Genomic DNA, 14,996 nt, shown 5'->3' with positions numbered 1-14,996 from the left:
CCTCTGAGCCATCATTGCTCTGGGAAGAGCAGGAGGGGTGGTGGGTTTCCCCATGGGTAAGAGTGTCCTGAGCTCCTGCTTGCAAAGATGAGGCACACATGTATTTTTATGTCTCTGAAGTACTTTCCTGTGGAGCTGAACACCCTGTGTATTGCATCCCCTCCCAGTCCCAGATCCTGAGTCTGTATTCAGGTATTAAAACAGTCTATACAGACTTTTCCTGGAGTTTAGCTAAATAAGGTACAATTTACACATAGATATTTTGTGCTACAGACTCATGTTTGCGTAGGAATATAAACATAAGTTGTATGGTTGCAAATTTGAGTTTTCCTGTTAAGTTGGTGTGTGTGACTCGTATTTTGTGTCTTGTTTTGAATCAGAAGCAGGTACCCAAGGATGTGGCAAACATTTTTAATACCCCCAGTGACAGTGAAGATTTTCCAGGATTCCAAGATGATGCTTCCGAACAGAGCTTCTTGTCAGAGAACAACTGTGCTAGTTTTGATTCCCTGGAGTCTGGAAAAGAGGTAGGAACAGGTTGCCATAGTCCAGTTATTCTCTTGGGATGCAGTAATACTCTGAGCTTATGTCAAAACTGTGTGAATTATAACTCTAACCTTAACCTGTAATTTACAGTGCCCATATTAAACTTAAATGTAAACAAACTTAGTATTTAGGGTTTAGTGGTTGCTATTGAAAACTCCTTCATAATATAAAAAAGAAAATGTGTTTCATTGGAAGATGAGTTTAAATGAATTAGGTAAGTGTAGCAAACAGGAAAAAGGGAATTACCATCCTGGAAAGATGTGGCTGGTTATTAGATGGGCATTTGTGAGTATGTAGACTTCAAAGTATTTCTTCCAAAATATCTCCATGCTGTCTCTGCATTAAAATTATGTCTTGATAGTGGTAATCCAGAGAAAGCATCAGCTCCCGCTGCAGTAGTGCAGAGTCTTTGCTCTCTTGATGGAGTGGCTTGGATTAGCACAATCATTTGATATTTTTTCTTCTCTGGTAGCTGGAGATACCAGCTGAATTCACAGCTTTGTGAATTTGTCTTGTGTGACAAAAAATTTAGTTTTTAGTCTTTTGGAAACATATACTTACATGCTTGATAGTCATGGGCTAATGTGTTATATGGTACCTTTGTCATTTGTGCTCTTGCAAAGGTCCCTCTGTTTCATTAATGAGATAAATGAAATTTTTTTCTTTTATTTTCCTAGTTCATCAGGTCAGTGCCTGGTTAAGAGGTGCTGATGACAAGGAAGATGATTAGTGTTAGCCAAAGAAAGAGACAGAATAAGGCTTGTTACAAGTATGTACTGTTTCTCAGCCTTTATAGGCAACTTGACCCCAGGAGAGTGTGGAGACCTTTTGGGGGTAGAGCCACGGTCTGTGTTGTGGATAAAGATAGTCTAAAATGTAATTAAAGGGCTCTAAGTTGGTTTGTAATCTTGTTGCTAGAGAGCGGTACTGTCGGCTTCAGCAAACCGGGTGGTAGCTTGCTCTTGAATTTGTGTTTTTGTGCGGACTATCAAGAAGGTTCAGTGGGGACAGGTATTGGTGGTGGAGGGGAAACCTTGTGTGGGAGCTTCTGCTTTAGACTACTTTTTCCTCCCTTGATTTCCCAACTTGTGAAATAGAGTTTATGATAATGATCTCTTCTGCAAAGCAGTTTAAAATCCTCTGATGAAAAATGCTGTGGAAGAGATGGATAGTTAGTTTAACATGCATTGCTGAGAATCCCAGTGAGACTTGTTCCAGATTTATAGCTTGCATTGCAACCTTCCTTATCATTCCTGTGTTTCCCTTGGGATGAGAATTATTTTAAATCTTGATCAGTATTGAATTTAATTTCTTTACCACTAAATGGTACAATAAAAATACCCTGAGTTCCATCCAACTGCAGCATAATCTGCAGTCCTTGCACATCAGAGCCCTGCATCAGGTAGCTGCCCTGCTGGGGTGGTAAATGGGCTATTAGTGCATCAGGTGTTCCCTTGGATGCTGAGGTGCAAATGAGTTCGCAAGTAGTGACCTCTGTGTGCCTGCTTTTCCTCAGGGCTTTCTGCAGTCCTGCTCTGATCATCTCTGCGCTTCTGTGAGGTCCCACAATTGCTCCCACAATAGGTATCCCTGGCGTGTATTTTACCCGGTGTAGACTGTTCTTCATAGATGAACAGCATAGTTGTAGGTTTGTTATTTTTAGTTACTTTAGCTAACAAATAGCGTATTTCCCCCATCAACCTTCATTGTGGAATTTCATAAAACCACAGAATACATAAAATCTTCAGTTTCCTCCAAGAAGTGCAATTTAACTTTAAAGTAACTTCCCTATTGTGTTCATTCCTTTCTCAAGCAGCTGCACTGCAGCTATCAACAAAAGAATAAAGTAATTTTCCTCAGAGAAAACTCATTACAATTACCCATAATAATTTGTAGATGTTTAAGTGTAAAGAAACAGCATTTGCAGTGGCTCCCCCCTCCCATTCCCCTCTAAGTTTTTCCACTCATCTATTGTATCTTTTTTTCACCAGATATTATCTTAAAATAAAGAAATGTGTAATTAAAGTCAGGGAGGGGAGGGAATTGAAAGGAAGAATAAAGATATTTAGCAAATGCATTGTATTAAAGGTAATTTTTGTTTCTTGTGTGGGAGGAAGAAGTAACGGAGGAAAATTGGGGAAATAAACTTACATGTTGCTGACTTTCAAGAGGCAGGTGTGATGTGAACATGGATTATATTCCTACCAGGAACAAGTCTCTCAAGAGATTAGCAGGAACAGGTTGATTAAATGGTTTTCTACTAGTTCTTGTTGGAAGTATGGAAATACACTTCTATTTAGTAAAAGCCTTGTGTTTAATTGGGATGTAACGTACATACCATGAAGAATGTTTTAATGAGGTCTTTTTACTTCCTGGTCTATAGGCTGAAATTGAGGAGCTGTCTACCCTAGAACATAAGGGAATGATAAACTGCACCAAAAAATCAGTGAGCTGAGAAGTTGAAAGGTGGAAGGATATTGGTCAGGCTGTTTAAAGCTCTGATCATTTGTGTTGGTATCAGTCAGTTCAGTGATGGTGTAATAACATGAGGAGCAGACCCCATCTCTCATTTGTATTTTCTTCTATTCAAGGCCTGTTGAAGAAAATACATAAAACAGAAGAATATACATAAAACAACATGATAATTTACATACAAGAAAACTAATGGTTTATTTTTAATGAAGTAATGAAGAAGGGAAGAAGTGAAGGCAAAAGTTTCCCCCACAAGAAGTAGCTCAGTTAAAGCCCTGTCCTCAAAATGAGGAAAAAGAATCTTGCAATGTTAAAACAACTCAATATTGAAACGGAATGTTGTCTTCTTGTTGTTTGTTTCTTTTGACAGGCTTTGCCTGCAAAGTGCTTTCACAGTGTGCTATTTAGTTGGCACTGCTTTGACCCTCAAAGCCTGTTTATTGTGGCAGTGTGAATACTCTGTATCTGACTGCCTCCCACAGCTCCTGAGTGGTGTTTTTGCAGGGGCTCCAGTTTCAGTCCAGATACCTCACCGAAGAGCTGCGGAGGATTTTCACTGAGGACACTGACTCTGAAACAGAAGTGTTTGAGGGCTTCGCTTCAAGCGAGGTACATGTGAGCAAGAAAGAAGTTCTGGTAAAGGCAGTCACACCTACATGTGAATGTATATGTTGACTTCTTTTTTTTCTGTCTCTTCTGTGTAAACTTCATGTTCTTGTAGGAGTTTTTCTGATACACTATGATGCTCTTTTTTCATGCTGAATTAAAACATGTTTTCCTAAAAGAGAGAGAGAATGCTTTATTTAATGTAGCATCACATATTAGAAATGAGAACTACTTCCACTGCTTGTAGATGGTACTGGGCAAGATTGTTCCTCTGGAGGCAGTCATGTCTGTATCCCAGACAGCACTAATATGTAGATGTTTTGTTGATCTCTGCACAGGCATATGTTGCGTACTGTGAGCTTGTAAAAAGATGTTAATTTAGGTGAATTTATGGTGGTGCCTTTGGCTGGAAAGACTGCTGTCTAGAACTAGTGATTTAAAAATTAACTCTCTAATGTCAGAGCCAATAATGTAACATGGGATTTTTCTTACTTCCAGATGGTGGAGTCAGACTTGAGTGATGAAGAACACCATAATTTGTTGGGTAATGAGAAAGACGAGAAGGAAGAGATGAAGAAGAAGGTTTCCCCCAAGAGAAGAAGCTTTGGCCTTCGTGTTGCTTTACAGTTTCCCACCAGGAAGTCATCTGAGAAAAAAATGCCTGAACAGGCTTTGTCTGATTTAGCTCTAAAGGACAGTGAATCCCTCACACCTCTTTCCAAAGAAATAAGCCTCAAGCGTTCGGACAAAGTAGAGGGCTCTGCTTCAGAGTCTGAAGAAGACATTAAAGAAACACAGGAGGAAAGTTCCAGTGCACTGCTTAAGAGAGCCATAAATATTAAAGAAAATAAAGCCATGGTAAGACTTAAGAGCAATGTTTTTTTCTCTGACATTTACATCCAGTTACTTAGCTTTAGCATACTTGAATTTTAGGGTCCCTGCTGATGCTGTGCTGGAACTTTGGGAAAATGTTACAGTGAATTTTTCTACCTGGGAAAATCCTGGAGGACCCTCAGCACTCAGACATTTACCCCTAAAATAACCTCAAGTAGGGACTAGCCTGGGCAAGTTTAAAACCAGAGTAGAACTAAGAATTTTTAATGTGGATATGAACAAAGTTATAAATGACCAAGTTTTGCAGCCTTCAGAACATGTCAGAAAACCAGCTGGTCCTTTCAGGTGGTTTATGGTGTCGTTTGCACAATAGTGTTTCTACTTTTTGTTTGTGTGTGACAGATCTGCTGCAGTTCCTGATTGGAAAGCCAGCTAAAAGCTGCTGAGGATGAGAAATGTAATTTCTCAGCTGTGTGGGATGTGATTTTTACAGTATTGCTTTACTATATAACTGCTGAACATGTGTGTATGTGTTTGTAGGTCTGGAAAAGTGCAACTGATCATTTACGAATGCTTTTTCCTCTATTATCCAACATGCCACCAGCTCTCTTTAATTATCATCCTGCTATGTAATCCAAACTGATGTTCAGTCTTTAGTAGCTCCTTCAGATTTACTGTGTTTCAGGGAAAGTTGCAGCTTCCAAGCAGTCTTGGGGTTCAAGCAATACCTCTTGGCGTGGGCCTGCAGCTCCCGTGTAAAAACTTGCTTCAGCTTTGTACCTGCACTTCTAATCTGTCATGTGTTCCCACTGCTGTTGTGTTGGTCTTGCTGCTCCTTGGTCCTTCTCACCTTCCACTCTTCCTTGCAGTTCAACCACTGTGAAATTCACTGGCATCCTAGGAGCAGTACTGTAATCGCATTAAATAGCTCTTAATAAATGCCACACTGAAGTATTTACTGAGAAATACTGTATTCAGCTTTTAATGTCTTGATGGCTGTGGCAATCTCAGACAGCTAGCAGCTTGGCTCATCCCCACTACCTGTGGCTTTTCAGAAGTTAGCCTCATTCTGGGATTCCAGAACAGGTCAGTGCCTTTTTTGTACCTATCAGCCACTGCTTATGTGGAAATGTACTTCCAAGACATCTTGTGCACGGTGCAAGAAATCATCATCCTGCTAAAGTACTTCTGATGCTGTACATGATCAGAACATGCATGCGTTGGGGAAACTGCCAGTGGGGTTTAGTTGCTCTCTAACTTTGCAATGAGTGTGTACTAACTTTAGTTGCTCTCTAACTTTGCAAGTGTCTGCACTGCTTAAGGGGCTGCAGAGCTCTCTGGCAGAGAGCACAGATGTGTCTGCAGTCAGTAAAAGCTCACTGGGAACATCTTACTGTCTTTGGCACCCTGTCTTTTTTTCTCCCTCTTATCATATGAACTTAATTTCTTGTTATCAGTCATTGCTGTGTTGTAATGCACTCCTTTGGTGCTGTTTTGACAAGACACTATGTAAATCTGGCTAGTTCTAATTCCCAGTAAGAATTAGTGGGAGCTATAAAATTAGTATTGTTTGCTTATGGCAGAGTAAATAAACCCCTTTTATGAGCTCCAGTTTATTTAAGTGCTTCCATAAAGGTTCCTTGCACATGTTTAGCTGTAATTTGAAGTGCATGTGAGGAATGGATGGTAGGTGGTGTTGCTTGTTTTGTAAGTTGCAGTGAGTTTTCAATGTGATATTACTTGATTTCAGCTTGCCCAGCTGCTGGCAGAACTGAATTCCATACCGGACCTGTTCCCAGTGAAAACACCCTCCTCGACTCCTGCAGTAAGTTCCCAGTACTGGTTGGTGGTGACAGTAATTTTTGTTAGACTTAGATGTTGGACTTAATGTGTCTCATTAGAAACTTTCAGCAAGTTTGTTCTGGTTTTCTTTGGGTTTGGTCACTTCATTTGTATAAATTTACTATGGTTCGTGAAGTGACAGAGATTACGTGAGGAAATAAATTTTTTAAGATAATTTATGAAGAAAGAGAAAGACCAAGATAAGATGCTACTTCATCCTTTTTGCTCCAGAAATACTATTTGACATCTTAGACAAATGTCTGAGTACGTGGGAATAAGGGAGAGTAGTTGCTTTGCTTTGGATTTAGATTCTGTTAATTTCCCTCTTGTAGGCTTTTCTTCTAAAATCCACCCTTCCCAATAGAACTGTGCTCATGAAGTTGAACCATTCAACACAAACAGAAATTATACAGTAGTTATTTCAATTGATTTTTCTCAGCTTTAAGCAGCTGAGAAACTGAGCTTAGCAGCTTTCTCTGTAGAGTAGCATTTTTCCATGTATATTATAAACTGAAAAGATTTGAAGAAACCTTGAAGGGCCATGTCTTTGCTAGATGTCCATGCAGGACTTCTGTTGCATGAATTCAATCACACAATAATTGGGAGGTGTGACAGTGTGAAGAGGGTATCTTGTGCCTCCCAACAATCTCCAAAATTAGGAATCTTGAACTAAAGGAAGCAGCTTCTTAATACCCTTTCAGTTAAAAAAGTTTAAAAGAAAATTAATGAGAATTCAGCTTGTTCCTCAAACTGTGTATTCCTCAATGTTCCTCGATTGTATATTCAGATTGTGGGAAAATCAGAATATTTAGCTACCAAAGAGCAGTGAGAACTGGCTTCCACCCTAACATGCCATGTGTTAAATCTTGGTATAGTTCTGTCATAATAATTGGAACGGAATTTGACATTAAGCTGTGATTTAAAAGTAGCAAAAAGGTATAGTGTGTAGGGAGTATATTTGGTGGTGGGGTTTGGCTTAACAAGTAAGGAAGAGGAGAACAGTAGATCAATTCATGGTAGTACAAGTGTGGTACAGATATTTTCAGGTTGTTTCTAGTGTTTAACACTACAAACATAGCTGAAAAGACAGTTACTGGAATTTTCGTCTCTTTGTAGAAACAGAAGAAAACCCCAAGGAGGACATTCTCTGAAGGCCAGATAACACGCCGAATGAACCCAACCAGAACTGCTCGTCCACCAGAAAAATTTGCCTTGGAAAAATTTACTGTGTCAGCTGTCAAATTTGCAGAACACATCTGTAGCTACAGACAGCAAAACCTCTTGAAGAGACTCAGTGTGGTATTTGCCAGATTTTGATATTTCCAGTAGTCAGGAACTAGGAAACATTTAAATTGTTGGCCAGCACTTAGATCAGACATCGCATCCTATGCAAAGTTATTGAAAGTCTTTGGTTGGGATTAGCTACAGAAGAAGTTATTTCCAGGCCTTTCTGTCTCATCTTTTACCTGTTAAGTGGGCTCTATATGTGACCAGGGTTACTCAGGCATAACAAGGCAGTTAACTTCTGGTCTGTTATTAATTCTTCATCTGAAAATTACTAGAGCCCGTAATGTACAAAACCTTGGAGTGGCAAGGCAGCGGGGTGGTGGAGGTGGCAAAGCAAATCTACTCTGTTACCAGACTCAGAAAAAAAAGGGCAAAAATCCTCCTCTGGAAATAGCAGAAGGAAGATGGGAGTTATATGGCTGAACTGAGAACGAATTAAGGGAATCTGCACCAGCAAACTGTTAATATACAGACTAGTAATTGAAAAAGTTGCAGATTTTACTCTTTCCTATTCTTAAAAATACATTTTTTTCCTCCTCTAGCCTATGGTGGTCCTTTGTCTTGCTTATATTTTCTTTATAGCCCTTATGAGGAACACCCTTTAACTTTGAATCCTTACAGGCTGGATCCCAGGTCTCCTTGTAGGAACAAGTGCTGGGCATAGTTAAAGCATTATAGAGGGAACTCGGTTATTAGAAGAAGAGGAGTAGCACCAAATAAGAACCTGGGCTGGTAAATGACTGTTTTGGACAGAATAGAACTGATCTAGAGTGAAGGACAAATGAGGTTTTCAGAGACAGGTATGGGGAAGGCTAAAAATCTGATGAGATTTGTTCATGGATAGGGGTCAAAGAGAATGATTATTTGGGAGATAAAAAACATCACTTAATGGTGAGTGGAGTACTTTCTTCCAAATAACAGGTTAATAAGAAAGGGCTGGGATTGGCAGGACTAACCTAAAACTTCAGTAGAGTTTTTTTTTTGCAGGACATTAGAGATTGTCATTGGAGAAAGCAACTAGAGGACATAGAAGGAGATTGAAGGATGAAAGCCTGGGAAGGCAGATGATCACAGTTCTTGATTTTGAGAGTGAAGAAATAGAGTATGAAGAGTTACAGTGGAGGAGGAGAGGGAATGCAAAGAAAAGTCAGCAGTAAAACATGTGAAGGATTTGTGCAAATAGAAGTAGTAATAAAGGAAATGAATTAAATAAAATGAATGAAAAGTGTAGTAGAGCAAAGATTATGGAGGGAGAGGGAGGGAAAGAGGCAGGGATGATTTGGAAACTATTCCCTGTTCTTCCAGTGGTGCATCAGCCTGTAGTTTGCCAGCTATGGACTGCATACTCATTGTAAATGAAGGAATTTGTCACCAAGTGTGGTGACAGAGGCTTCATGACATCAGACAAAAGGTATTGAGATGAGTTTGTTTAGCAGGGGGATTGTGGAGTTCGCAAAAGAAGGAGATCATCCAAGTATTCGTCTCATCGCCCGGTAGAAGACATAACTGAGGAGGACTTGGACAACATTGCAATCACTGTTAGAGACAAAATCTATGACAAAGTTCTTGTAAGTGGTTGCCATATTCTTCAGTGTGTCTCTGTGCTTGAAAGTCTCTCACTATTTCACTGGGGTTTGCTAAAAGGTGCCCTTTCCTGAGACTCTGGGGAGTTCAGCTCATCATCATGTCACACAAGTACAGCTTTGAAAGCTTTGCCAGACTTTTCTGGGCTTGGCTGTGGTGGTTGATACTCCCCACTGGCTTTTTGCCTCTGAAAAGTGGTTTTGTGCCACAGAGCTATTAAGTCAAATTTGCTATAGCTATTGCTTGCCACTGGTAAGAGTTGGCATCCTTTTTGTGTTTCTCACTAATAAAAATGTTGTGTTAAATAATAGTGATCCCTGCTGTTCTTTGTACCTCTGGAGGTGATATTTCTGTACAGATTGTGTAGTGTCCAGTATTCTTAATGGAACTCCTCCTTCCTTGCTTTCACTGGATTTGGCTATTGATTATCATAAAGATCATCTTACCATGTATGTCAGGCTTCATGGTATTGGCAGGGATGAGTCACAAGATAATTTTCTCAATAGTTTTGGGTTTTTCCTAGAGAGAAGAAAGGATCAGAACTATGATTATGAGGTTCATGTAATTTGAGACTTCCAATGCAACTGAAACTTGGCACTGTCTCTGTAAAATTCCTAGCATCGTTATATGATTTATCATAGTAACAGAACTTGCTGTTCATTGTTTAATTTTACTTTGGTTTGAAGTTTGTGCTTATTATTATTAGAAGCTCATCAATGGGCATTTAAGATGTCCTTCATATGAATGTTTTTCTCTTCCATTCCACCTTTAGGGTAGTACTTGCCACCAGTGTCGACAGAAGACAACCGATACAAAGACAATCTGTCGCAAGCAGGGCTGCGGAGGCGTCAGGGGGCAGTTCTGTGGACCCTGTCTTCGAAATCGATACGGGGAAGATGTGAAGTCAGCTCTGCTTGATCCAGTAAGTATCATTCTTGAATCTGCAATGAAAGTGTAATGAATACAGTCTTGTTACTAATCTGTGATGCTAAGAATATGCTTATGGTAACGGGGTTCAAACCTTTTTGCCAAGAGCAGATCTGTAGTACTAACTAATGGCCTTGATGTGCTAGCCCAATGTGGCAGTGACTGCTCTATTAGCACGTGTGCTTTTATATGCAGCTGCTGGGCAGCTTGGGGGTGCCTGACTTCATGTACCAGCTGGTTAATTCAGTCCCAGGAATTGTCATGTACCAGCAGGCAGAGATAGGCAAAGGAACTTGTCACAGTGGATACCCATCTCTTTCTAGGGAGTTGACTACAGTCAGCCTAGCATGGAATGAATGTTAGGCATTACAGATTACTTCATTCTATTTGAAAATTAATACTAAGCACATCAGAAAACTTGAGGCTTCAGAGTAAGAAGTATTCAAGCACTTAATAATTTCTCTAATCCTGCAGAATATGGAAAATGTTAGTAAGGTTGGCTGGCTGATAGAGGCTTGTAAAACCTTGTCCTGAACAATCACATGGTGGGGAAGCCATACTCACATTTCTCTGAGCAACAGGAAGGCCAGTATAACATTTTTCATAACTTGCTTTTCCCCCTCTCCCACACTCACCCCCTGCAGGCCTGGATCTGTCCTCCTTGTCGTGGGGTGTGCAACTGCAGCTACTGCCGCCGGCGGGACGGGCGCTGTGCCACCGGCATGCTCATCCACCTGGCCAAGTTCTATGGCTACAACAATGTCAAGGAGTACCTGGAAAGGTGGGAGCTCTGCCCTCTGGTCATTCTTTTTTAAACTGTTACAGCCCTTTAAATAACATTTGGCTTCTTGTGCCCTGGGGCAAATTCTGTGCCTGTGCAAAAGAAGTTTCTTGGATTTCAGATTTTTTCCTTGGCTGAAATCAGCTTATTTGAAGTGATGTATATTGTCTGTGTAAGCAACTAATTTGATAAAAAAATGGAAAGACTTCTGCCTATTTTGAAATCCCTGTTGGTTGGCTGAAGTGTATAGAAGTGCTGTTTTGGAAATTATCATCTTCAGCAATGGAAATTTTATGGATAAGCTGAGTTTCCTAAAAAGCACTAACACTGTTTTCTCTTATCTTCTAGTTTACAAAAACAACTGGCGGATGACAATTGAGAGCACTGAACTCAAGCCATGCCTGAAACTGCTTAATATGTTAACAGTTTGACTTCAGAAGTTTATGACTATGTTTTACATAAAATAGAATTGTAGTATATAGCATATTCATTTCTTTATTGGAAACTTGTTGATTGATATGGTCTTATGCAAAAGGTCTCTCAGGAAAATGTTTTGGTAGAGAAATCTACATGCACAGACCTATATGTTAAGTGAAAAGGCACTCTTGAACCTTGAGTGGTTAATTTTTAATAGAGCTACACAACCACAGGATGGAGAGCTTGGTCAAAATGAGCAATATTTTTAATTATATAATTGTGCAAGTTTGCAGAAAGGGTGTTTAACAACTACCTTCAAAGCACCCCGTCTTCAAAGAAACAAAACACCCTTGTCTACCAGCTTGACCATAAAGATCCATTTTTCCAGCTCTGCTTTCTGAACCTGTTTCACCACCTGTAGTTTATAGAACTTGTCCTTGCAGAGAAGGAAAAGATACTTTCATCTGAATGCCATTATATTCCAGCGCCAAAGGTGATGCAATCAACCAGTGTGAGGATGGTTTTTGAAAGTTTTATTCCAAAGTGCAATTATTCACCGGAACATGAAAGTAGAAGAGTGTTTAAAAAGAATTTAAAAATATCCCAGTAAAAAAATCCAACAAAACTTCTCACCAGCAGTTTTTGTGTAAGGCACCTGCTGCCTGAAGCATCTACACGCCTGTTGTAACTGGTCTATATGAGAGTTCAGAGTTAATTTTTTTTACTTACAGTTCATACTTAGATATTTTTTCATTTGTACAACCAGGCTTTCAAACAACTTCATTTAAATGCAAGATATTTGTATTGCATGTTAAAGTATGTTAAAATCTTGTAATATACACATTTCTTTTTATGTAGAGAGAATAAAGACTGATCTAAAGAAGACTGTTTTGTGATTCAAACTACACTCTGATGCTGATGTTTCCCATTTACTTTCCCGTAGCAAGTGTAATGGTGCTTTGAGATCAATAATCAATATGTGGAGAAACACATGAGCACAACATTGATGGGTGAGGAAATAACAACATAGACCACGTAAGCGTTACATTAAGGATTGTGTTTTTGTGAGACAAAAACACAATCCTTAATGTGACACTTATGCTCTAGATTTGCTCTAGCTGACTGTGAAAAATCTCTCTTTTTAGTAACAGGGAGACTGAGAAAGCAGCATGTTTTATTGAAAGCTTAGTATGAAACTGACAGGAGTGACGCTATTTCTGCCAGAACCCATTTACCTGACTTGATTTTCAGCTTGAAAGTCAAAACACAAGTTGTCCTCCTGCTTTTGCTTTTATAAGCTGGACATTCATAAACATTCTTGTTTTCCCTTTGATCCACTGGAATAGCCTTTAAAAAAATGTCTGGCATTGCTGAAGTCAGCTCCTGAACCATGTTTCTGCTCCTGGCCTGTCCTGTGTGGTGCCTGCAGTAATAGTAGCACCTGCTTTACATGCTGTTCTGTAGTGCAAGACCAGAATCATTTGTGCTTAAACAGTTGCTAAATAGTTAAGGCTACATTTGAACACACAGATGTAGCGTGGACTTGACATTTGGTTGATTTAGATTGAGGTTTTGTTGGCCTGCTGTGCTTTGTTTGAATTCAGAGATGAGTCCATAGCATCTGTCTGGACTGTACTTGTGGATTCATTAACAAGCCCTTTTACTAAAAACAGAGACTGTAGTGATAGGAAATTTTATATATGTAAACACCAACACAAGCCCAAACTGCACACACAAGGTTCCTTGATGCTTTCCTCATCTCCAGAGGAGGAATGAACTGTATTGCCCTTGGACTGACAGATGGCTAAAAAAAACCTCTAAAAAGTTGATGCCCCCATTTCAAAAAGCAGCATTCAAATGACATCCTTTGTATTGCTCCATTCCCCCACCCTAACTTTCCTCTTGGGGTTTACCTGCTGTAGTAGCAACTCCTTTCCAAAAGAGTGGCTTTCTTTTTATTATATTCAGGTCTGGTGAAGAGTAAGGATGGTGTTTCTCTGATTGCCACTGGGAGTCACTCACCTTTCTCTAATGAGCTGTAGCTTTGTTGACAGCTTTTCTCAGTTAAAACTAAAATCTCATGTTGACAGCAGGCCAGAATTGTTGTTCCTGAACTAAATGCTTCAGTCTCAGGAAGATACAGATTAAAGAGAACAAAATACAATGTTTATCTTGTGAAGGTTGTTAAAAGATGAGTTGCAGCTCAAAAAGTGAACATGGTTTCCATTCAGGGACAGCCTACAACCCTACTACAGCTACTGCAATAACTGATTGCTTAAAAGTCCAGATGAAAAGAATATCTCTTAATTCTTACACTTTGCCCACCTAATTATACCTCATGCTAATCACAGAATCACTGAGTATTCTGAGTTGGAACGGACCCACAATACAGGTGTTCTCAAGTACTTCCCTTTATTCTTGGTATGTCTCCCCAAAAGCTTTATAAGCATTATGACCCAGCAAATAAAACATTCATAATTCTTTCTACTGTTTATTTAGAATTGGCAACTTTCAGTCAAGGTAGAAGAAAAAAACAGGATAAAGACAATTTTTGTGAGGTTTTATGTTTGTTTGGGGGTTTGGGGGTTTTGTTGGTAGGTTGGTTGATGTTTTTTTGTGGGGGTTAGGTTGTGGTTTTCTTTTTTTTAATTGCAGTTGTGTAGATTACTTGATCCAGGTTGCCAACATGTTCTAACTACTAACCCTATTCTGCACCTCTGAGAGCTGCAAAAAATGTCTAGAAGTTCATTTTTGTGAAATTTATAGTTTCTGGAATAGTCTTTAAGCTTCTGAACCTCAGTTGGATTAGAGCTGCTGCTTTACTACAATGCAGACCTTGTTCAGACATACATAACAGTTATTTAAATGCAGGAAGTGTATTTAATGATTAGAACACCAAGCTGGTATGAAATTTAAAGCCACAGTGACAAGTGCCAGCAATCTAGCATCGTGCCTAAGCTTCTTGGTGCTGGTCATAGGGTCACAATGCTTTAGTGCAACTCTTTATGCAACTTCACTGCCTAATAGAGTCCCTGAACTAGGAGATCAAGCAATTTAAGTTCATTTCTTACCTTGCACAGAAGGCATACAGATATAGTCTCCTTCTCTTGCTGGGTGGTCTCACTCCTCCTTGGTCTTTTTGGTTATATCTGCAATTGGGCACACCTTATCCAAAGGCCAGTTGTTCCTGCTCTGCATTACAGCTTTATAAAAAAAAAAAAAAAGTGCTTTCAGTAATTCTATATCCAGACAGTAAGTTTGATGTTAGAACTGTCAACCTCTTGAGCCATCATGCTCAAGCCTGAGACTGTGTGGGGTCTGCCCTTCTCCAGAGAATTATGGCAGCCCAGCCAGTGTCCTGTGAGGAGCTCCTGGCCACATTTCTGCTAGCCAAGTGAAGCATTTAGCTCAGTGCCATTGGTGACCATGCAGAATTTGAGTTACACTGTTACCAAGCACTCCTGTGGTGTTCAGAATAAATGCAAACATACATTCGCAAATTCACAGAATATTCTGAGGGAAGGGACCAACAAGAGTCATCAAGTCCAACTCCTAAATGAATGATCCGTGTGGAGTTTGAACCCACAAACCTTGGTGTTACTAGCACCATGCTCTAACAGACTGAGCTAATGTTCTGTGATTGTGACAAGAAATGAGATGTACTGCTTTATTCACTACACTGGTGAAAGTTTTCCATCCC

General features: G+C 39.7%; 1 protein-coding gene across 3 annotated transcripts; it reads left to right on the top strand.

Moving 5' to 3' along the window:
- Window positions 1–284: 284 nt before the first annotated feature.
- Window positions 285–12,179, top strand: CDCA7L (cell division cycle associated 7 like). 3 transcript variants are annotated; one of them, XM_030970588.1, is made up of 9 exons: window positions 285–527; window positions 3,523–3,627; window positions 4,123–4,482; window positions 6,209–6,283; window positions 7,417–7,599; window positions 9,021–9,155; window positions 9,944–10,093; window positions 10,743–10,879; window positions 11,228–12,179. In XM_030970588.1, the coding sequence occupies exons 1-9, from the start codon at window positions 309–311 to the stop codon at window positions 11,256–11,258; spliced, it is 1,395 nt and encodes a 464-aa protein (XP_030826448.1). In that variant the 5' UTR covers window positions 285–308; the 3' UTR covers window positions 11,259–12,179. The 3 variants fall into 3 exon arrangements, with proteins under 3 accessions (XP_030826448.1, XP_030826441.1, XP_030826434.1); XM_030970581.1 differs by having other exon boundaries at window positions 3,523–3,654; window positions 9,024–9,155; XM_030970574.1 differs by having other exon boundaries at window positions 3,523–3,654.
- Window positions 12,180–14,996: the final 2,817 nt, after the last annotated feature.

This window comes from Camarhynchus parvulus, chromosome 2 (assembly GCF_901933205.1).
Source record: "Camarhynchus parvulus chromosome 2, STF_HiC, whole genome shotgun sequence".
Taxonomy (NCBI): domain Eukaryota; kingdom Metazoa; phylum Chordata; class Aves; order Passeriformes; family Thraupidae; genus Camarhynchus; species Camarhynchus parvulus.
This window is presented reverse-complemented; position numbering and strand designations above follow the sequence as displayed.

Bases quoted from the DNA above. Each gene is read 5' to 3' on its own strand.
- CDCA7L (XM_030970574.1), top strand. From the start codon at position 309: ATGGTTGCAAATTTGAGTTTTCCTGTTAAGTTGGTGTGTGTGACTCGT. The intron at 4,483-6,208 runs GTAAGACTTAAG...ACTTGATTTCAG, and splicing joins TTAAAGAAAATAAAGCCATG to CTTGCCCAGCTGCTGGCAGA. The intron at 7,600-9,020 runs GTATTTGCCAGA...GAGTTTGTTTAG, and splicing joins TCTTGAAGAGACTCAGTGTG to CAGGGGGATTGTGGAGTTCG.